Genomic DNA, 22,599 nt, shown 5'->3' with positions numbered 1-22,599 from the left:
ACACAACAGGAAGCACCTGACTAACACAGGAGCTTGTTATTGTTACACTGCAGGAAGTTCAGACAGGTTCCTGGTCACAACACGCACACGCACACACACACACACACACACGCTGGACTTGAAACATTGTGTTTGACAGTGCACTGTAAAAAGTGAGGACTTTTTTGGAGAAACTGCAATGTGGTTTGGATGAAGTGCTAAAGTGGAAGTGAAATGGTTTAGAAGCACAGCAGAGAGTGAGTGAGTGTGTGTGTGTTGTGGTCGGAGTGGTTCACCACAGCACAGTTGCTGTGTTATTAGTGAAACCACACATCAGCTCAGCATGGTAGAAAGAAAAAAAAGGTCTTCTCTGCTGAGTTTAAAGACGTGTGAGGGACGTGATGGCCACAGGGGGCGCCATTGTGCACACAAGCAACACGTGGGTTCTATACAAGATGTTTTCACATGAAACTGTTGAGATGACAACACATATTTTGGATATCAGATATCAGTGTTTGCTTTCTGAACACCACCACGCCCATCAGCTCATCTTTGAGCCACGTTACAGCGTTATAAAGAACACACAGAAAACCACAGTTGCACAGCAGCAACTTGGGGGTCCTTCAAAGAGAACCTGAGCTGAGCTTCTTACTTTCTGAGGTACTCGTCATGTCCGCAGACCTTCAGCAGGTAGTCGTCCACGTCTACGTGGTCCAGGTCGTCCTGAGCGTAGCACAGTGTCTGATAGATGAGCAGGTCTACTGTGGATGAGCCTGATAGACAAAGAAAAGGGCATTTCTGCTGTGCGTCTAGCTGACTGAAACAAAAAAGCAGGTCTCCTACCGTCACAGGTGAAGGTGAGCGGCTCTCTGAAGTGGCTGCTGATGACGGTGACCTTCACACTGACCCCCAGAGCTTGATGAAGCTCCTCTGGGCCCACCGATGGCGACCACACAAAGCCTGCGTTCTTTGAGCGGTCGCTGTGTGGATACGCTGAACGCAGCCTACACCAACACACAAACTCTGCTCACAAGTGTGTGTGCGTGTGCATGTGAGCGTGCACGTTACTCACACATCTAGCATGTGGCAGAAAGCTGCCACCTCTTCGTCTCGCTCCTCGGACACCTGGAAGAGTTCATATCCAAATCCATTCATCCTGGAGCCGAGCGTCACCTGTCAGTCACACCAGGAGGCGATCAATCGGAGAGTTTGAAGTTCATCAGCAGCACAGTTAGACAACATCATCATTAACGTAACAAACTTGTTTGATGCTCATATTGGAACTCGTTTAGCTACCAGCGCCATTTTCTTGATCCTGACGCAATAGCGACAACACACAGACATGCTTGTCATCAAACGTGGCCAAACGGACAAAGGTCCTGTTGTCAACACCAACAGAGGAACTTCTGTACCGTCCTCATGTCAACGCTCGACTGTGTGTGTGTGTGTGTGTGTGTGTGTGTGCGTGCGTGCGTGCGTGCGTGTATGACTCTTCAAACAGAAAAACACACTCTCAGCTTTCACTTATGCTAAACTAATAGAGAGTTCTGTCAGAAAGGCGGGTCATGTGACGACCTGTGATGACTCGCGAGGGTGTCTCACATTGATAATCTATTACAGGGGTGTCCAAACTTTTTCCAACAAGGTCTACATACGGAAAAATGAAAGGATGCAAGCGCCATTATGCTAGACATGCAAAGAGGGGTTTTTTGTATTTACGAAATTATCAACTTTCTGGTCGTAATTTTGACAATAATATTTTGACTTTATTCCCATAATATTATGACTTTTTCCCCCAAACTAATTTTCCAAAATTTACAACTTTGTTTTGTTTCTCATAATATTACTTCTTTTTAAAAAAATAACACTTTTGAAATATTTCAACTCGATGCTACTAAAATGACATTATTTTTCCTCATAATATTACAAGCTTGTTCTCCAAAAATAGAAATTTTCTCGTTAGAATATGACTTTTTCTCTTAATATTTTGACTTTATTCTTGTAACAGCTGTTTTTTTCCCCATTTCCGCTGTTGTTTCTTTTTAATTTTCCGACTATTTCAACTTTCTTTCTCGTAATTATGACTTTATTCCCATCATATTTTTACTTTAATCTCATAACATTCTAACTTTTCTCGCAACCTCATTTTCGCTAAATGACAACTTTATTCGTTGTTTTGTTTGTTTCTCACAATATTTTACCTTTAAAAAAAAATAACGTCTGTTTTCTTTAATATTTCAACTATATGCTACTAAATTGACCTTATTTTTCCTCATAATATTGTGTTACTCTTGTAAATTTACAACCTTTTCTTGTAGTAATTTTTTTCTTAACTCTTCCAATACCAAAGACGTATTTATACCTCTTTATGATCACAAACGCCCGATCCCAAAAACGTATTTATACGTCTTCTACGTTTTTTGCGCAAGAGGCAAAAAGAGGTGATGCTGCAACTGTGAACTATTGCATTAACATTTCAGAGCAGTTTTAAGCCACCAAAACGCCCACAACGTGGCAGAAGTGCATTTGTTTCAATAGAAGAATCACACGTGACAGGAAGTAGGAAGTGAGAGCGTGGAGGAGTGTAGCGGGCAGAAGGGAAACTTTAACGTATACACACGCACGCGCATATGCACACACACATAGTTCAGTCCCAAATGTGAAAATTGTAAATAGATCATGGTGTTATATTCGTAAATAAATTGTTATTTTGATGTAAAAAAAACCCACCTTTTTTGTGTTGTTTATGTTGAGGTATAGTTGTTTAGATATGAGTTGCCACAAAAGCAAAAAATATTTGTGTCAAAATGAAAGTTATGCTTGAAAGGTTTTCACAAACAGCTGTTTTTCTTCCCTTTTCTAGTCAGGAACTTATATTTTACTGAAACTTATTCGTTCTACTGCTGATTACTAAAGAACGGAAAAAGGTAGAAACTTTTTTTTTTCTGATGAAAGACGGGAGTCTAATCTTTCTTTTGGTAGGTTCCATGCTGACATAGCCATAGAACACAACATTCTGTGTGCCTTGAAAGATCAGTCAAGATCGTCTATGATGGCCGCTACTGAAGGGGTTGTCTTTAGAAAAATGGCTGGGATTGAATGAGTTAATATGTTGACTTCATTTGTGAAAATTATTGCTGATTTTTGTATTTTTGCTGTTCTTGTTCAGTTTTCTTGTTAAATTATATAGCTAGCCAAAGAGAAAAGAGAGTTTTTGCTTATTCTCAGGGAAACATTGCCCCCAGGGTTTTGGCAGAGAATTGCACATCAAGAGCTTGCCCCCAGCTGAAGAGCTAAAAATGGATCAAGGCGCCATCAGAAGGGTCGGCGCAATGACTTTGCTGCGGCATAATAAGTCTTATTAATAGATGGGTTGGCTATTGATCATCACTACTGAGACATTTTTGGGACATCTTGTGTCCTACAGTTGATGGCAAACGGGAGCGCCGAGGTTCTGGAGTTCTTACCGGGTCTGCAGACACTCGTCGCTGGTTCCTGTTACTCTTGGGACCAGGAACATACGTTCTGGGTGGGACTTGAGGAGGGAGGGTCTTACTCCGTGCCACAGGCTTCCCAGATTGGTCCCTTCTGCTGCTGTTGAGTCGGGCCAGCGAGTCGTTGATGATGTCATAGTTGAGCTCCCCTGAGGTCACTTTGGGCTGATCCGCATCTGGGGTGTACAGATTGATGTTGTGGGACATTGTGGACCCGTGAACGGTCAAGAAGGGATTCTCTGACCCGGATGATGAGGCAGGGATTGGGTTCCTTGGGGGGATGGCAGGAGGGCTGTCATCTGGAAAAGTGGGGAAGCCTTTGGGAAGAACTTCAGAGTTTGAGCCAGCTGGGTCTGCGGGACTGGAACTGGAATAGTCCTTGAGCTTGGTCAGCTCCGGACTGTCCAAGATGTAGAGGGACTCAGTGAGATAGCCCCCTTGGAAAGGAGACACCCTGGCTGGGGGGAGCTGTGCAGTTTGGGATGCTCCAGGTTGGTTGAGTGAAGAGTCCCTCAGCAGGCCCGGCGGGGTGGGAACGGTTTGTCTGGGGGTGGGCCGTGGGCGCTCAATGGAGGCCGGCGGGGTCTCGGAGCGGGTTTGACTTGAAGCTGGGGATTCGGCGGGGCCGCTTTGGGGATCACTTTTGTCTTGTTTGAGTCTGGAGAGGGCGTCATACTCCATCTGCAGGGCCTCGGCCAGGACCAGCTCCTTCTGGCTGAGGCCCAGAGCCTCCAGACAGGCCCAGCCCGCCTCGCTGTTCTCCTTCTCCGTTTGAGCTGCTGACATGATGGCCCACCCCTCTCAGCACAGCAGGACCGGGATGGAGAAAGAAGGTCCACAGACGTTCTCTGAGAAGGTCCAGTGAAGACACATGGAGCTGCTGGAGGACACACAAGATCATCTCATTTTGTATCCTACACTACAAAGAACACACACACGTCTTTAGGTACACAATCTATTCAGATCAATAGACTAAAAATAATATTTACTCTGACTGATGCCATCATAGAGGTATGCATGTTTATCTGCTGTGTAAAGCAGGGGTGTCCAAACTTTTTCCAGCGAGGGCCACATCCTGAAAAATGAAAGGATGCAACTTTGCCACTTTGATATGATGTAAATATGCTGAGAAGTCGATATTATACTTTTTTTATAAAAATAAAATGTTTGCAAATTTACACTGCAAACTTTATTCCCATAATACTTTGACTTCATTCCCATCATTTTATAAACTTTCCACAACCTAATTTTCCAAAAATGAAAAAAAAAAAAAAAATTTTGATTCTCATATTAAGACTTTTAATAAAATCATATTTTTTGTTAATATTTTCTCTCTGTGCTACTAATATGACATTATTTTTCGCTATAATATTACAAATGTATTCTTATAAAATTGCAACTTTTTTCCTCTCTTAATATTTTGACTTTATTCTCGTAAAATTACATTTCTGCTTGGTTTTTTCCCCAACTATTTCAAGTCTCTCCTTGTCGATTTTCTTCTCATAATTATGATGTTTATTCATATAATATTTTCACTTTATTCTCGTGACATAACTTTTCCTGCAAACTGATTTTCCAATAATTACACGATAATTGTTGTGTTGTTTGTTTCTCATAATTTAAAAAAAAACATCTTTTTCTTTAATATTTCAACTTTATGCTACTAAAATGGCATTTTTTTTAATGGCATTAGGACTTTTTTTTTCTTAACAGTTTGACGTTACTCTTGCAAAATTACTGTTGTTTTTTTTTTTTGCTGCTGTGTTGGGTTTTTTTTTGTACTTTTCTTTTGTAATTTTATTTTTAGAATGTGCCACGGGCCAGTTTAAAAAAAAAAAAAAAAAAAAAAAACGGGGCAGCAAATGGCCCCCAGGCCGCACTTTGGACACCCCTGGTATACAGAATATATTGTATGATATGAGAGAGAACTACTGTACACGTAAAATAATATGCTGCTAATATGCTTGCTCTTTTTTGTATTGGCGCTCCTTAGATTGTGTACCTAATGAAGTGGGCGCTGAGTTGAATTGTGCGGTGAAATTCCAACATGGTGACAACGGTAATGGAGCGCTCGTGCTAAAACAGCTGCTTTTAACAGAACCCAAATGACAATGAGAAGGTCCAGCCAAAACAGGAGGACACATAAACAGAGAGCTGGGCATCAAACGCACAAATAAAAGTCCATTTCTGACGGACCATGGATTTGACCTTGGAACAGATCCATTCTCTTTCCATCACTTCTTATTAATTTCCAAATTTGAGGCTTTTGACGACACAAACCGGCTGAAACAACATCCAGATGTTGTACAACATCTGTTTTACTCTCCGTGCTGATATTGGACGGACCGTGTTAGCTTGAGACCCAGATGGACCTGAGGTACTGACAGGAAGCAGAGCGACACCATGTGACCAACAGGAAGGAAGAACGTTTGGTACAAAACAAGCTTGTTATTCCAAAGCCTGAGAGGAAAACCTTTCAAAAGGAAACACCACACCTGCAGCGACAGAAGATCAGAACGTGGATGAACAACTTCACACACAAACGGTATGTGTTTACTTTCCACCAAAAAGAGTGAAGACATTTAAGCAGCAGTACAAATGTGGCTCTTGAAACAAGCGTCAGCCTTTGCACATTTCACGACATCATCGTCGTCAAACTGAACTTGACTGATGACACGCCCTCATGTGACTGCTCATCCCCTCTTTTTCCAAGCACCACACCTCTGCAGCTACGTCACCGCCCACGCCAACAGCCGTAATAATTGTCATTTGCACGCTTACCGTTATCTTTGCTGGGATGTGTGTGAGCCATGTAATGTAATGTGTGTGCGCCAGTGTGTGGGCTCGAAAGAGGACATTTATACCATCCCCCGTTTTGTGACTCCCGGGGGTGAAAGCCTGACCTAGACTCTATCAAACACAAACACACCACACACAGAAGGAAGCCATGTTAGGGTGATGTGGTGTGAAAGAATGACAACTGACAAGGTGTGTGTGTGTGTGTGTGTGTGTGTGTGTGTGTGTGTGTGTGTGTGTGAAAACAGTGAAATACTAGTGCTAGCCCTCCATGTCAAACCTGGGGTTTGGTGGTGGAGGGGGGGGGGTTCAGCAGCCAGAGGGGGAGGTGCTTATGACATGATTCCTTTCAGATAAACACACCCAAAAAGCAGCTGTGACCCATTTTACAAACACACACACACACACACACACACAAACACACAGAAAGCGCTGTTTCTATCGCAGTGTGTCCATCGATTGTGTTGATGGATTTAGTGGAGGTCATTTGGTCTCCTGCGTGATTGACAGATGATGCAAGACAAATGGGACCGTGCTCGTCATGATTGATCTACATTTTCAACAAATGACAGGGGTGGGGGACGGGTCAGTGTTTCAACCTGGTGTCTGTGGAAACGGCCAGCGGAGCGTCTGCCAGTGGCCACTTTTGTGTCCCACTGAGCTGAATCAGCAGTGGTGTCCATCAGAGAGAGACAATGTCCTTCAGCATCTATTCATTCATATTTCTTTGCATGTGAAAACCACCAACAGCCAACGAGCATCGGCCCTTAAAGTGTGACACTTCACCGTACACCTTTCGAGGCGGACTTGTTGGCATACAGTATGTCACAGCGTATTATGTTCTTATGTCTCTTAGAGCAAACATTTACAGCATTTTACAGCCACACCTAATTATCTTTGCGATCAAAGGTTAAATAGATACTTTTATTCCACAAAGGGAATTCATGTAGCTAGGGGATTTTTTTAAAGTTTACTCCATTGCACAAAGATATTCAGTACAGAACTGTGTTTATTGTAACTGCGAGAGGCAGAATGTTTTGTTTTTTTTATCCAGAAAACATATGAAAAAAAGTTTGAATACATTTGTATTTGCATTTCAGAAAACATCTTCATTCTGAGCTCAAAAGAGGGCACTTTACGTTGATTGGTTATGTGCACAAAGTTTCATTTGTAATCAAGTAAATTGTAAATGTATTTGTTTTAAATTTAATGTGTTTTTATGCATCTTATGTATTTTATGCAGTACATATGCATTGAATATTGAATGTGATGGTTATATGGAACATGTTGTACATGTGCTGGTGCATGTACTGTTAGTTTTATTCAGTTTTACCGTGTATTGTTGTTTTCGTCATTTGTTTACATCTAAAAAGGGCCTTCAGATGGAAATTTGCCTCAGGATAGAATCTGGTAGAAACTAAGGAGAGAAATGTTCATTAACATACAACGTCCCTCCCAAAAAGCTTCTCAACGAAACTAAATAGTGATGCTACAGCGCGGCAGTTTACTATTTTAAACCCAAAACTACTCTTCTCTGGTTATGGGGTATTTCGCGGAAAATAGTATTGAGAACCTCTGATCTACGGTATCATTAGTCAGTATATCAGGAAATAACGTGTGTGAGTATACTAAGTTAAGGAAAGACATGTCAACACAGCTCAACTGTACAGACCTGCGCCAAACTCCATTGAAAAATCCATCACTTTAACGTGGACGGTTCAGTGACAGCATCCACTCTGAGGGCAGTTTTACCGTTCTCTTCTCTAAAACATCACCAAGCCCTACACCCATTTTAAGTGGACAGACGTCAAAACAACTGTCAAGACAACAAACACGGTCTATGTACAAACTAACAATGGCAGGAGTCAGGCTGCTCGGATTGGGAAGTGTGTGAATTGGAGTCTGGCGTGACCTCCCTCTAAAGTCACTCAACTTCCCGCGTCGCTTCCAGTGCGCTAGCGTGCTAGCAAGCTAGCATGATAGCATCCTTACCTGCTTCCTCCCGGTTCACCGCAGCCGGCAGCGGGCGGCGGGGGCCATCTTAGAGCGGATAATGTCCTCTCCACAAATCACATCTACTCCCTTCTATTGGCGTGTCCTGTCGGTGTACACAAGCGAATTGACCGTTTCCGGGGCAACGTACAATTCCCGAACGTGAGGTCGCTTCTCCGGGTGTGCCTGCTAGCTGGATGAACAATGCAGCCTCTGCGGCTCACGGTTCTCTCCCCGATTCCTTAAGCCCGCACACACGCGAGCTCGTCGGCTTTGGTTTGGATTCTCTCCTGCACCAGCTGCCTGAGCAAGCGGAGGCAAATTCCACACGAATCACACACACACACACACACACACACACACACACACACACACACACCGTTTCCGTTTTTTTTTTCAAAGTAAAACAAACTAAGCCCAGTACATTGAAGGGTGAGTTTAAATGATTTGTTCTAAAATATATTTCTTTATCGTTGTGTGTGTCTCAATACAAACGACTAACGAGCTAAATGTGCTTTGTTGTTCTGTGTCAGAAGCATAAAGTAACAAAAAAGCAGAGATTAAGAGTCCAGTCTTCAGTCAGGGGACTGGCGAGCGAAGAGGGTGAAACAGCGACATCTAGTGGTCATCATAACAACACAACTCATACAAATCTTTGACCTCATGTTTTACGTGTTTATCTTTGCTAAATGTTTACTGTGTAATTAAAAACATGCGAACTGCTATGCCAACTCAGGACACATGTTAGATTTTCTATAGAGGTAATTAAGAACATGCAAAATGCTAACTAAACTCAGAACACGTTAGATTTCCTGTAGCGGAATTCGTGCCCTGAGTCCAATATTTTGAATATATTTTATAGAAATGAAGTTTCTCAACAAAGATTTTAATCAGCAAATGCTTCAAATAGAATATTCATTAACTTCAAAAATTACACACGATAGCAAAATATTCTTATGAGCTCACAGTGACAGTAAAGTCTCATTGATGATAATGAAGCACATGACATGTTATGAACCTTTTCTGATTGCATAACTGTTTTGACAGGAGAACATAATAAGTATGCTTTTTTAAATGAATGACACAATAATCCTGTCACATGTATCATTATTAATACTTATTTAGTCATCACAACGTGTTTGACTGGAAGACACCTCCACGTGTCATAGAGCTTGTTTGTCCAACGTCCACAGTGTCCATCTCAAATTCCTGAGACATGTCCATCCTGTTGTGTCCTTCCACACATCCTCAGTGTCCTTCATCATGTCAACAACATACAGTACTGTACCAAGCCAGCAGTCACAGCCTCATCTCAGCATCTTCTCATCCCCGTCACCTCATGTCCTCCATGTGTGTTAAGTCCCCGAGGGACAGCAGGTCTTTTTCTACACTTCTTTCTCTTGGTTCCCAGCAAATGATGTCCGTCTCAGGTTCTCTTTGACTTTGACAAACTCTGGAGCCTTCAGCTTCTCTTCTTGTTCTTTCTCCTGCTGGAGCTCCATCTGCAACACAAAGACATCAACGCAACATTCAAACATTATCAACACATCACGGACACGACGACAACATGGAGTTGCTGTTTGAAGTCAAATGTCCTGCCAGTCTTTTATTTTGAAGTTTGGTGGTCAGGTGTGTTTTCCACCAAAGGTCACATACTGAAATTCAAAGGGTGTGGGGGGGCACTTTCTAATTTTTACGTATTTTTTCAGCTAAAAAAAATATTTATTTAAAGACAAAGCTTTGTTTTATTATTAGATCATCTTATCAATATTTCAGGTTCTTCTCTTTACATTTGGCCTTTTTATAATCTATTTTTCACATTTTTGCTATTTTTTTTTGCCACGAGCCAGTAAAAAGGAAGCTGCGGGCTGAAAATGACCCCTGGGCCACACTTTGTGGACGCCCCTGTTGTAGGTGATTCTGGAGCGTTCAAGCACCTCCTCCAGTTTCTGGTGTCTCTTCTTCAGTTCAGCCTCCAGAGGAGAAATCTTTCTGCGAGCGTCCTCGTCCTCTTTCCTCTGTCGCATCAGCTGATCTCTCTTCCTGGATTCCAGAACTCTCTGCAGCTCTGGTTTGGTCTCCACGCTGACTCCGCTCCTACACACACACACACACACACACACACACACACACACACACATATGTGACAAGTGGACAGCAATGGTTGTAAGGCGAGTGTCCTCCAGCAGAGGACAATGTGCGACAATCAGTTTGATCTTTGACAGACAGACTTTGTGCCGGACCTGTTCTAGTTCTTCCACACCCTAGCTTTGTGCAGTGGGAACAGAAACTTCCCCAACATGTCCCCAAAAAGTTGGAATCATGTCCCACATATCTTGCTAAGATGAAGACTGAGGGACAATGAGGACAAGTAGTCACTGACGGAAAGCTATGTCGTTCTTCATGTTGAAGTGAAATGGACAGAAGTGCTTTCCCAGCATGCTCTGCAGTTGGAGGACGTGTCCTGGCACAAACACGTCCCGCATTCCGTCCTCAATGGAGAGAAAGGACGCGAGTACAAAGAAGGTTTGGAAGTTTCCAAAGGAGGCAAATGAAGGACAGCACACACACACACATTGTCCATCGCTGTGTCCATGTGTGCAAGGAAGAGACAGTGGTGATTACTAATGAGTCAATATGCACACGGGGGGACATAAGCGTCCGTCTTACCGCTTGCAGCTACTCAGCAGCTCTCGGTGAAGCTCCTGGTGACTCTTGGAACTTTTGACGGGGTTCAGCAGTTTTCTGGGCTTGATGAGGTCCTGGTCCTCGTCTCCCTCCAGGTAGTCAGGCGGGGGGACGTGGCCGGACACGGGCAAAGTCCTCCCGTGGGGCTGTAGGTCTGCGTACGCTGAAGCTGAGGACATCAGGAGTGAGACAAGTTAGGATCTTCTAGACTCCTTCATGCCGTCCCTGCTGTCCTCACAAGCACCGCCACCAGGGGGCGTGTTTGTGGGAGACAATGCAGGAGATTAGAGGTCATGTGATCCCAGTCTTCAGATATTCTGGGAGACACAGATCAGCTTTCATAGTCGCTCTTTCTTTTATGAAAGCAGACACCGCCAGCGTCCTCCCCAGAAATGACAAGAGGACGGCTGGACTTTGTCCTTCTGGACGCAAACTCAACCATTGATCTGACTGACTTGTGCTGGACGCTCCTCTTCTTCACAGCTCTGCTAGAACGTTCTGTGATTCAAGCACGTCAGCCAAGATGAAAGCAACATGACAAAACAAACACACACACACGCTTAAAGTCAACAGAAAGTGGACGTGTGATCAAAGAGAAGGTTTATGATTGACTAAAAAGGAGTCCATCATATGTTAATAAAGAAGTCGATCTCAAGTTGCATTCTTCTTCTTCCTGCTTTCATGTCTTACCAAACTCAAATGTTTGTTCTCTGGCTGATGTCCTCCTGTCCATCTTCTCCTCCTCATCTTTTCCTGCTGAGCCTGAGCGAGCCTGGTCTCTACGCGGAACCACCACGCTGAGTGCCTGGTCACATGATACCCCCGCCCCCTTTGTGTAAGAGCAGCATTAGCTTGTTTCCCACGCTGCCTTCAGGGACACCAGGAGACCTCCCGATGAGTGGGTGTGGTTGACTGCTTGTTTGTGTCACGTGATCAACTCCTCACACCGACCTCTGCCAAGGCAGGATGTTGCTGTCTGGTTTATGCTTCCGTCTCAACGCCGCCTCTTGATCATTTCATGTTCTGCGTCGGGGGTTGAGCACGTGACGTGCAATTCTCCACCAAAATGCAAGAGCCAAAATGCACTAGCTGTGAGTCAGCTAGTGCGTAACCATGTCACCCATTCACCTTGTTAGTGAACAACGACAATTAAAGAGAGACGGAGAGTGTTATTGGAGCTGCAACTCATCAGTACCTTCCAACACTTTTACTGCAAATGTTGATCCAAAAATCGGTAGCATACATATCAATCGATACTAGTGTGACTTGATGGATATTTTTTCACTTTTTTTTTTTTATTTTGTTGGTCATTTTGTTACATGATATTTATATCATCACTGTGGCCCGGAGCTGTTTTTTTTTTTTATTGGCTCTCATAGGCCTGTCGCAATGATCGATTAATCAAACGATAAAAAAAAAAGAAGTCGATAATTTTGCCGCCTTGATGAACTGACACGTGCATATATGCCTGTTTGTTTTCATCGTCTCTCTGTAGGCTGGATGACAAGAGGGTTCACTCTGCATGTGTCTGTGCGCATTGGTTCTATAGCGGAATGGTCAGACGGAGAGAGCCCTCCTCTCATTCGGACCATTTATGGAGGCGGGTCTACTAGTGAGTGAATACACAGAGTGCTAGCAGTTAGCAAGTTAGCAAGCAAACTCTAATATGAATGACGGCACAAAAGCCATGGTTTGCTAAGCCGAATGCCACAACCCGTGTGGAGGTGCAGCACAGCCTTCGTCCCGACAGTCAACGCTGACTGAGGCGTTTCATCGTCAAAGTAAATATAAAACGAAACAGGGCAAAATGGTGCGTGCTCACAGACAGTGTCGCTCGCTACATTGCAAAAGAAATACAACCTCTCAATACGGCTGAAAAGACAACATTTCAGGAAAGGTTTGAGACAGTACGAATAGCCTGGGAGAACGTACATGTACATGTCACAAACAGCAATTGTTGAAGGACATCAGAAACACTGCATTTGATTCCGCCCACATAGATATGTTGTCCAGCTCAAATATGACCCCCTGCATTAGTTCAACAACACACTACATAACCGTGTGTGTGTGTGTGTGGTTTTTATTGGAGTGTTTTTTTTCTTAACAGAGACAGGGTCTAATTTTTATTGTTATTATTGTGTTTTTTATGTAAGTGCAATTTTTGCTAAAAGAGACAGAGTCCATTTTATTTTCATTGAAGTTTTTACAAAAAAATTTTTGTTTGTTTAATTTATTTAAAAGATCTTGTTATTCCAATTACAATGTTAAATACTCTTTGGAAATTCAAGTTTATTGCTTTTGATACGATGTAGTGCCATTATTTTGCCATATAATAAATGAAAAAATGGTCTCAAAATATGTTGCCAATTATATCGATTATCAACAATAATTTGATAACAATTATCGTCCAGCAAAATTTGTTATCGTGACATTGACAAAAAAATGCAAAAACAAGAAAACTAAACCAAAACACGGCAAAATTGGAAGAAAGGTCAGCCATTTTCCATCCATTTTCTATGCCGCTTCGCCTCATTAGGGTTGCGGGGGTATGCTGGAGCCTATCCCAGCTGACTTCGGGCGCCAGGCGGGACTGGTCGCCAGCCAATCGCAGGGCACATATAGACAAACAACCATTCACACTCACATTCATACCTATGGACAATTTAGAGTCACCAATTAACCTAACATACATGTTTTTGGAATGTGGGAGGAATGTTGGAGAAAACCCTCACACACACGGGGAGAACATACAAACTCCACACAGACGGAGATTCAAACCCAGCCTGTGACTGTGTGGCCAACATGCTAACCACTGGACCACCGTACGGTCCTAGAGACACAATATAAAGAGCGTAAATATTAGCGATATGAGATATTAATATTAAGAGAAAAAATAACATAAAGTTAAAAAATTAAAGCAAAAAAGTTGTAATATGACAAACAAAACTCAGAAAAAGTTGAAGTTGTTGGAAAATTAAGTTGTGAAAACATTTTAATATTACAATAATAAAGTACAAATATTGTAATAAAGCTATAATATTATGAGAAAAAATGTACAAGAAGTATAAATATTTGTAAAAAATAAAAAAATAGCAAAAATTATTATAATAATTAGAAATATTGTAATCATATTTAGAATATATATTATTTAATATATATACAGTCAAACTTGTCTATCGCGGCCACTAGAGGGAGTCTGCAAAAGTGGCCGCTATAGACAGGTGGCCTCTATAGACAGGTTGGCGTCCAGTTTGAATGTTGACCAGTAGAGGAAAAAAAAGAAAAAAAAGGGAAAAAAATAATAAAAATAATGTTGACCAGTAGATGGCACTGCGGACTGCTGATAAAAGTTGTACAGCACTACTAGGCTTGTTATTATCATGGTTCATGGTTTTAATCCTGAACATGCATGAGTCAAACAGTAGCACATCACATAGTACAATTCACAATTTTGCATGTCCAAAAAGGAGTAGGAAGAAGCAAAGCTTATTTAATCCTACCCCTCATCAGTTTCACATCAGTTGCAATACATTTATTCACCTCTTGTTCTTCCAAGTGTACTTTGTAGGTCTACATGACAATGTAGTGCAATCATAGCCAAGGTTTTTACTTACTAAAAGGAAGCTAGAGGCTTAATAATAACTGATAACTGATAAATACTTCAGTTAAGTACAACCGAACTCAGTTTTGCTCCCGCTGCCGCATGCATGCTAGCATATGCTTTTTTTTTATTGTAGCGTCGCTGGGAGCACGTCCTGTTCCCAGCCTACTTTGCGGTAATGTATTGGTGCAAATGCTCTTAAAGTTACATGTTTGACCAGGAAATAGCAAGCTCAAAAGAAGACGGCTTTTTTATGTGGAACAACTAACAGTTTGTGTGGATCTTGTGAATGATTGTGACTGAGCTAGGACTCAGTAATTAAAGTCTACACACGACACCTTCATTGATTGAAAATCAAAACTTTTTCGTGCATGAAGCTTCTACTTGAGTTGGTAATTTGGCCGCTATATGCAGTCAGATATTGACCAAGGGAGACAAAATGGGTGGCTGCTGGCTGCGTTGGACAGGTGACTGCTATACACAGGGTCTATAACATGTAAATTTGCTGGGGGGGATTTTTCAGTGGCTGCTATAGGCAGGTGGCCCTTCTATAAAGGTGGCCGCTAAGACAGGTTTGACTGTATATTTATAATATAATATTATATTACATGTTTACACAGTCAGGGAAGACGTTTTGCATGAGAAGCTTTGAATGAGAGTCAATTGTAGTTTTTTCTTTTGCTTAGTTATTTTTGCTTAAACAATTGTACGTAGTGACTAATTGTATTATTTTGCTGATACTGTTACATTGTCCTACTGTATATTTTGAGTATATATGCCCAATAAATAATGTATTTTTTTTGGTCCACATTATATTCAACACATTTAAATTAAATTCACAAAATCATGGAGTGATCATTCAGGGATTTGATATTTCAAGTAAAAAAAAGGATTGGTGTTGGTATCAGCAATATTGTCCCCGTATTTACCTGGTATACCGACATTTACTGTATCGCCCACCCCTTCTCTGAAGTAGTGTACACACAGGAAATAATGTACAAAAAGTAATGTTTTTTTTTGGAGCGTGTCCAAAGGTTTAGAGGGGGAGGAGTGAGCTTGCGGAGCGTACGCCGGCGCCTCCACACAGAAGCGTAAACCCAATGCGCCATTCTGCAGTCACGTGATACGCAACGTCAAACGTCACACACTCCATAATTGCGATTGTTATGTCAGCTGTCGCTGACATAAGGAAGCAATAATACATGTTGTGTTATTCATGCAGGTGTGTCATTGGTTTTGGGGCTTACCTCTGTGTGGCCGCGTTCCATTCCGCTCACTGCGCTGCTGAGCGATGTCGTACGCCCTCTGCAGGACAAACAAAGAACAGCAGCATTCTGTCACTTCACTTTAGTTGTTGCTGGTGAGTTCTTCCACCAAACATATTTAAAACAGCTTCCACATTCACTCTTTTGTTTTTCTCTTCACCCCTCTCCCCCCTCCTTCCTAGCATCCCCCTCTCCTGTCTGCTGCTTGGCCGTGCTCCTCCAGGCTCAATGGACTTTGTGTTGGTTGCTAGGAGAAGTTCATCAGGCTTCCACATGGAGACAAGGCCCTCAGTGTCTGGATGCCCCCCCCCAACGCCACCCCACATTCAGAGGAGGGATGAAGGATCAACCCAGGAAAGCATCTCTCTTCTTCTCAGTACAAAATCAAACTTTTAGTTTGACGAAAAGCGAGCTCATTAGAGCATGGCACCATAAAGACATGACAAGATGACATACTTTGCGTTTGGGTTCAGGAGGACCCCTGCTGGACAAGCAGCACTGCCATCACAGTTTAAAGCGGTGGTGTCCAAAGTGCGGCCCACGGGTCCCTTACAGTCCACAGTTCACATTGTAGAAATACAACTAAACCAAAAAGAACAGCAAAACCTGGGAGAATGAAGCAAAAAGGCACAATGGAAAGAGAAAAAAAGCTGAAATTATGCTACAGCATCAGGACTTCATTGTGCTTTCGCTTTTCAGCGAGGTCTGACGTGTGACCTGCAGTCCTCTGCCAAAACGCTAGGGGGCAGTGTTTTCCGGAGCGGGAGCAAGCACCGTTCTCGTTGACTATTTCGCTTCCTGTGTGGTAGTAGTTGTAAACAATGGCAAATGATGCCACATCCATGTCATGTCCTGTGTTTGTCGCTCTGCTGCCGCCTGTCTGCTGTCTGTTGAAATGCACCCTGTCCTGCAGAAGGCGGAGCTGATTACACACACCTGTGACCAATTACCTGGACCTTTATTAGCTGCTGCAAGGCAGCAGTCTAATGCCAGTTGTTGCTTGCATTCTCCTGCTCACCTACAGCCGTACCTGTTCTCCTGGTGATCCCTAACTGGTCCAGTCTTGTATATAATTGAATCTTTTCCTGCGTGCTATCCCTACCTGTCGCTAAGGTTAGTTCTGCTACCTTTTTCAGCAGCTCCTTTATTTCCGTGAGTGTGTTTTTCTCCCTGCCTTTATTTTCCACTGCAGTGTTTTTTGTTGTTTGTACCTTTTCTGGCTTTAAGGCCTGAGTCTTTTTGTTACCCATTTTGGTACACTCTTGTTTGGCTCAGTACCACCTTTTTTGTATTAAAACATTTTTTGTTACTACGCTGTGTGTTCCACTCTCTGCAGCTTGGGATCCAAAATCCGGCGTTGGCCGAAATGTGACAATCCAGGTGGTTTTTATTATACAGTACATGTCACTTTTATGATACATGTTCCTCTCCAACCGCTCGTATTCATATTTGCATATTACATATTTCTTAGTGGACTTTTGAGCACTTTTCTGGGAGGGAAAGACGGAAATGATGCACTAAAAAAGCATGTACAGTATATACAGACGTGATCAAAATCTTAAGACCAGTTGAAAATTGCTAGAATTTGCATTTTGCACATTTGGATCTTTATGAGGTTTTAAGTAGAGCTACAATATGCAAAAGCAAGAAGGGGGAGTGATGACAAAACAACATTTAGGACTTCTGATTTAAACAAAAACAACAACAAAAAAAATGACAGGCTGTTTATCAGCTGATCAAAAGTTTAAGACCAGACTATAAAAGCCAAAATCTGCTCAAAATGTTCATTTTCTGTCAGGCATTCACACTGTCATGCCGTCCTGATGGCTAAAGCTAAGAAGCTTTCTCTTTTTGAACGTGGTGGGATTGTTGAGCTGCATAAGCAAGGCCTCTCGCAGCGTGCCATTGCTGCTGAGGTTGGGTGCAGTAAATCAGTCATTCTACATTTTTTGAAAGATCCTGAGCATTTTGGAACAAAAAAGTCAAGTGGTAGACCCAAAAAAAACACACTTGGGCTGAGCCGAAGGATCCAATTGGCTGTCCATCAAGACACAGGGCGGTCTTCCACCCACATTATAATAACCATCAGATGGCCTCCAACGTTACGGCATGACAAGGAGATCCCACCTGACATGTTTTCTACCCAGCACAGTGGAGGGGGGTCCATCATGATCGGGGGTGCTTTTTCATTCAGTGGAACACCGGAGCTTCAGGTGGTGCAGGGTCGTCAAACGGCCATCAGTTCCAGACAGTTGATGCCCTTGGTGAAGCCATCTTCACCACTTGGAGCAATGTTCCCACTAGCCTCCTGGAAACACTCACATCAAGCATGCCCAAACCAATCTTTGAAGTGATTAACAAGAACGGTGGAGCTTCTCATTACTGAGTCCTACTGAGAACATATTTTGTTCTGGTTTGGAGAGTTTTTTGTTATTTTTTGAGCGATGGTCTTAAACTTTTGATCAGGTGATAAACAGCCTATTTCAGTTTAATTGTTTTCAATAAATGACTTTTTCAAAATGCTTTTTGTGTCACTCCCCCTTCTTGTTTTTGCATATTGTAGCTCTACTTAAAACCTCATTAAGATCCAAATGTGCAAAATGCAAATTCGAGCAATTTTTCAACTGGTCTTAAGATTTTGATCAGGAGTGTGTGTGTATGTATGTATATATATATATATATATATATATATATATATATATATATATAAATTAGGGGTGCATGATAATGGGAATCCGATAACATTAAAAAGATTAAAAAGAGCTCTGATAAGCAATAGTTTAAAAACGCTCCAATGGGGCAAGATTACCCGTACTGTGTGGGCAGCCAAATCAAGCCCTCCTTTTTTCTCCTGCTTGTGACGTTAACGGCCTGTCGTAACCTCCCCTGAGCTCACTTGGAAACAAACACTTTCCGACAATGACATTTTGAGTGCTAGTTGTACCAAATGCTGGAGTCCTTCTTACCTCAAGGTGTGCCCAAACTACAGTTAAATCTAAATAAAAAGAGTACATATAAAAAAGTTATTGGTTATCGGTACCATATCGGTGTTGAGAAGCAGAAAGGTATCGGCATGCTAAAGTTTCCAGCCTTTTACAAAATTTTAAAAATGATACAAAAATATCAAAGTGGCCATCCGCCTCCTTTGAGTTTTCATTATCGGTGGGAAAAGTGTTATAAATGTATTATTATTTAATACTCAACATTTAAAACTGGAAGCAGGAGGTTCACTTTGACTCTTGTTTGTATTTTTAGCTGCAGGATTTTCTCTGGTTGACTTAATTAGTCCGTTAATCTGTAGCGCGCGCACACACACACACACCTGTGTGTGAGAGAGATTACATAAGCATGCTGTGATTGTGTTACTCACACACGACTTCATCCACTAATTGGATGTGAGGGCGCCAACATCAGCGATCTCACGTCTTTTCGCTCTCTTTACGCCGTTAAAGTGTTGCTGCTGCGTCATTTCGACCTTCCAGAAGCTTCCTGTGAAACAAGGGTTAGCATTGTATCGCTAATGCTAGTTGCAGTCGAGCCTCGTTTCCTGTAACTGTGTCACATGTGCTCGGCCCCGCCCCCTAGAGGCCAGCAGGCTAGCTCAGTCAACAAGCAGAAAATGAAAATGATAATGTACGAACGTAAATATTGGACGCTGTTTCAAACACGCGTGTTTGTATGCGCAGTGAACACGTCACATGGTCGGCGTCAACTCTGACCTGCAGCACAATCCACTGACATGATTAACGTGGACTTTAGAAAGTGTACTCCTTCATTGATGAACATATCTATGCAGTACAAATCTACAAAAAGCAAAGGCATGATGATGGAAGCACTACAGATACAGTATGTAGCTTACGGATTTGCTTGATGGCTCTTTATGGTTCACATCTATGATGAACTTCCATGTGAAATAAGGCACTTGTCTTTTTCCCAGTGGACACTGAACGCAACACAAAGCTGGCCTACCCCTGCTGAATGGGCAACTCCAAATCAGGGGGCTAAAAATAAAAACAATTCACGCCTGACAACTGGCAACCACACCATGCACCCACTCCGCACCCCCCGCATGCCAATCACCATGGCAACAGGCACTCCTTGACACACCCCAGAAGTCAAACATCTCAGCAGAAACTCATTCGTTCCTCAACATTCCACCGAGGAGCGGCACAGCAACACTATGCATGAAGCTGATCTGGAGTCAGTGGAGGATGAGCGCGCTAGGCTAGCATGGAAAGCCAAACAATATTGTGTTACGTGCGCGCGCGCGCGCGTGTGCGTGTGTAACGTGTTTGTGGTCAGCGTGACACCACACTCATCATCACACTCACAGCCAACATGAACCTACAAGCTGAAAAGTAAAGTCATGCTTGTGTTGTTGTTAAAGTTTCAAGTGTGTGCGTGCGCGTGTGTGTATACCTAATGAAGCGGCCACTGATCAGTGAGAAATGTTGTCATCTGTCAGAGAAGTTCAACTGACCTTCTTCCCATGAGAGGATCCCATCATCCACCTCTCCGCTCCTCCTGGTCTTTGTGGCGGCCAGAGATCGCTCCAACGCTCGTCCCTCCTCTCAGCCGCCTGTGGCCCCTTCCCCACCCTCCTCACCCTCCCCCTCCTCCTCGCTGGCGTCCCCTCAGCCACCTGTCCCAGGCTGACTTCCTGCTCTCTGAGAGGCTTAACGTAAGTGGCAGAGACAAGTGAAAGAACGGGTTACAGTAATCTGATTACAGCCACTGTAATAGATTACAAACGGGAGTGTACCTAGGTCAGCCGCTTTTGACCTGGCCTTTCTTGCATGCACTGCTGATTTAAACATCAAGAGTGCTCGTCTAACGTGTACGTCAAAAAGTTCTGGAGGCCATGATCATGACTGTGATGGAAAAATACATGATACTTTTGTATCTTGCTTTCTTTTGTGATGTCATGTGCACGTGATGACGTATAAGAGTGTGTGTTGGTCAGATATGTGCTATGCGCTGTCATTAGATGTCACTGACTCGACTGAGCTGATGCTAACGTAATTAGCAATTAGCTGATAGCATGATGCTAAATGAGTATGGAAGTGTATCCTGTTCCTCTCTGTTACGCGTCTGTCAGGGATCAAAGAGTTCAAAGTTCTACTTAGTTTTACTGTACAAGGATTAACTTCTTTGGGAGTTCCGCTGTATCAGAATTTGGCGCGATGGTGGACCGGAAAAGAAAAAGATGATATCACGATGTCATCTGAAGATCACAGCACTTCCAGTCAGCTTGCTCTGATGTCACGGTGACTAGTGTTAGCATGCTTGCTATGATATGCAGTGATGTGATATTGGTGATGGAGAAGGAGGGCATGATGACGTGTGAACAATGACAGACATGATGTAAGATATGATTTATGCTTTATTGCTGCAGTGTGACGTCATTGGTTGTCTCACCACATCTTCACCTGAGACGCTCGCACCTGCAAACACAGCAAAGATGTCATGAACACCTTCAGCTGATGTCTTCCGTTAGAAATGTGATGCTCACCTGTGGTGAAGGGTGGGCGTCAGCAGCCTCGTGGGGGGGGGGGGCACGGCCGTAAAAGCGCACCTTGGGCTGGTGGGCATGGGCGTCAGCATCCTCGTTGGGGGTGGCGGCGCGGGCGAAAATGCGCACCTTGGGCTGGTGGGCATGGGCGTCAGCATCCTCGTTGGGCGTGGCGGTGCGGGCGTAAAAGCCCACTTTGGGCTGGTGGGCATGGGTGTCAGCGTCCTTGTTGGGCTTGTGGACGTGATCAACATGCTCATGATCGATTGTATTGCTATGATCATGTTCTACATGACCAGCACTCTTTCCCACATCAATATGTTTATTACGTACAACACCACTTCCAAGAGACGGTTGAAGATCAGCTGAACCCCTAAAAAAATACACTCTGCAACAAAAGCCAAGAAAACTTTAATTAGGAGGAGACAAAACATCTACAAGCACACTGATACCTACTGTATATTACCAAAGACCTACAGGTATATTAGTATAGATGCATATTATCATACACCTCTATTACTGTCTTGCAATAGTTGTAGCACACCCTTCGGTCCCCATCCCAATCATGCCTCTCCAGGCCTGACCGTCACTGCCAGCATTGAAGTCCCTCAGCAGAACAAGGGAATCCCCTGGCGGAGCACTGTCCAGTACTCCCCCTATAGAGGATCCAAAAATGTCGGGTACTCTGAACTGCAGTTTGGCACATAATCGCGAACAACAGTCAGGACCCGTCCTCCCACCCGAAAGCGGCTACCCTTTAGTTCACCGGGTTAAACTCCAACGTACAGGCCCTGAACCGAGGAGCAACAAATATCGCTGCCCCTCATTGCTGGCAACGCCAGAGTGGAAGAGACTCCAACCCCTCTTGAGAGGATGGGTTCCAGAGCCCTTGTCGAGGTGAGACCCACAGGGATGCATATTAGCATAGATGCATATTACCAGAGATGTTATGAGTATAGTGTCAAACACCTCACCGGATACCTCACTATTTGAGAAGCACTGATGTCATCGTACAGTATATTAGTACAGTATAGACGTATATTAGTACAACATATATTAAAATAGTGTATATTAGTGTAGATGTACTGTATATTAGTATATATGTACAGTATATTAGCCATATGTTAGTACTTGTATACAGTAGATAGTATAGGATTGCAAACGGATATCCAGTTTGACAAGCGAACAATTCGGCTGCCTTCTGTATCTATAAGAATCAGCCATAAATCTTGGCATTAATGGATTGTGCAGACATGCACCGGGTATCGTGAG

General features: G+C 43.1%; 2 protein-coding genes across 5 annotated transcripts in view; both read right to left on the bottom strand.

Annotated features, from left to right (window-relative positions):
- Window positions 1–8,613, bottom strand: part of pik3c2b (phosphatidylinositol-4-phosphate 3-kinase, catalytic subunit type 2 beta) — a 29,308-nt gene extending 20,695 nt beyond the window's left edge. The window contains exons 1-5 of one of the 3 annotated variants that reach the window (XM_054784929.1): window positions 8,262–8,613; window positions 3,447–4,353; window positions 1,052–1,152; window positions 823–983; window positions 632–752 (exon numbers count right to left, since the gene is read on the bottom strand). In XM_054784929.1, coding sequence (XP_054640904.1) covers window positions 632–752; window positions 823–983; window positions 1,052–1,152; window positions 3,447–4,259 — 1,196 coding nt within the window. In that variant the 5' untranslated portion in view covers window positions 4,260–4,353; window positions 8,262–8,613. Of the gene's footprint in view, window positions 1–631; window positions 753–822; window positions 984–1,051; window positions 1,153–1,275; window positions 1,374–3,446; window positions 4,354–8,261 lie in introns of those variants that run through there. The other 2 variants (XM_054784930.1, XM_054784931.1) reach the window with 2 other exon arrangements.
- A 518-nt stretch (window positions 8,614–9,131) lies between these two features.
- On the bottom strand, window positions 9,132–20,396 carry LOC129186941 (protein FAM107B-like). 2 transcript variants are annotated; one of them, XM_054785726.1, is made up of 5 exons: window positions 20,296–20,396; window positions 15,798–15,855; window positions 10,932–11,118; window positions 10,199–10,358; window positions 9,132–9,763 (listed from the first exon to the last, which is right to left on the bottom strand). In XM_054785726.1, exons 1-5 carry the CDS (start codon window positions 20,320–20,322, stop codon window positions 9,647–9,649), a joined length of 549 nt encoding a protein of 182 aa, XP_054641701.1. In that variant the 5' UTR covers window positions 20,323–20,396; the 3' UTR covers window positions 9,132–9,646. The 2 variants fall into 2 exon arrangements, with proteins under 2 accessions (XP_054641701.1, XP_054641702.1); XM_054785727.1 differs by lacking the exons at window positions 15,798–15,855; window positions 20,296–20,396 and adding an exon at window positions 11,640–15,760.
- Window positions 20,397–22,599: the final 2,203 nt, after the last annotated feature.

This window comes from Dunckerocampus dactyliophorus, chromosome 8, assembly GCF_027744805.1.
Source record: "Dunckerocampus dactyliophorus isolate RoL2022-P2 chromosome 8, RoL_Ddac_1.1, whole genome shotgun sequence".
Classification (NCBI taxonomy): Eukaryota; Metazoa; Chordata; class Actinopteri; order Syngnathiformes; family Syngnathidae; genus Dunckerocampus; species Dunckerocampus dactyliophorus.
Note: the sequence above shows the minus strand (reverse complement) of the source record. Positions and strands in the feature narration are given on the sequence as shown.

Excerpts from the sequence above, each read along its gene's own strand:
- LOC129186941 (XM_054785726.1), bottom strand. The coding sequence starts at position 20,322 with ATGATGGGATCCTCTCATGGGAAGAAG. Across the intron at positions 15,856-20,295 it reads GATCCTCTCATGGGAAGAAG|AGGGCGTACGACATCGCTCA; the intron begins GTCAGTTGAACT and ends TTTGTCCTGCAG. Across the intron at positions 10,359-10,931 it reads CTGCTGAGTAGCTGCAAGCG|GAGCGGAGTCAGCGTGGAGA; the intron begins GTAAGACGGACG and ends GTGTGTGTGTAG.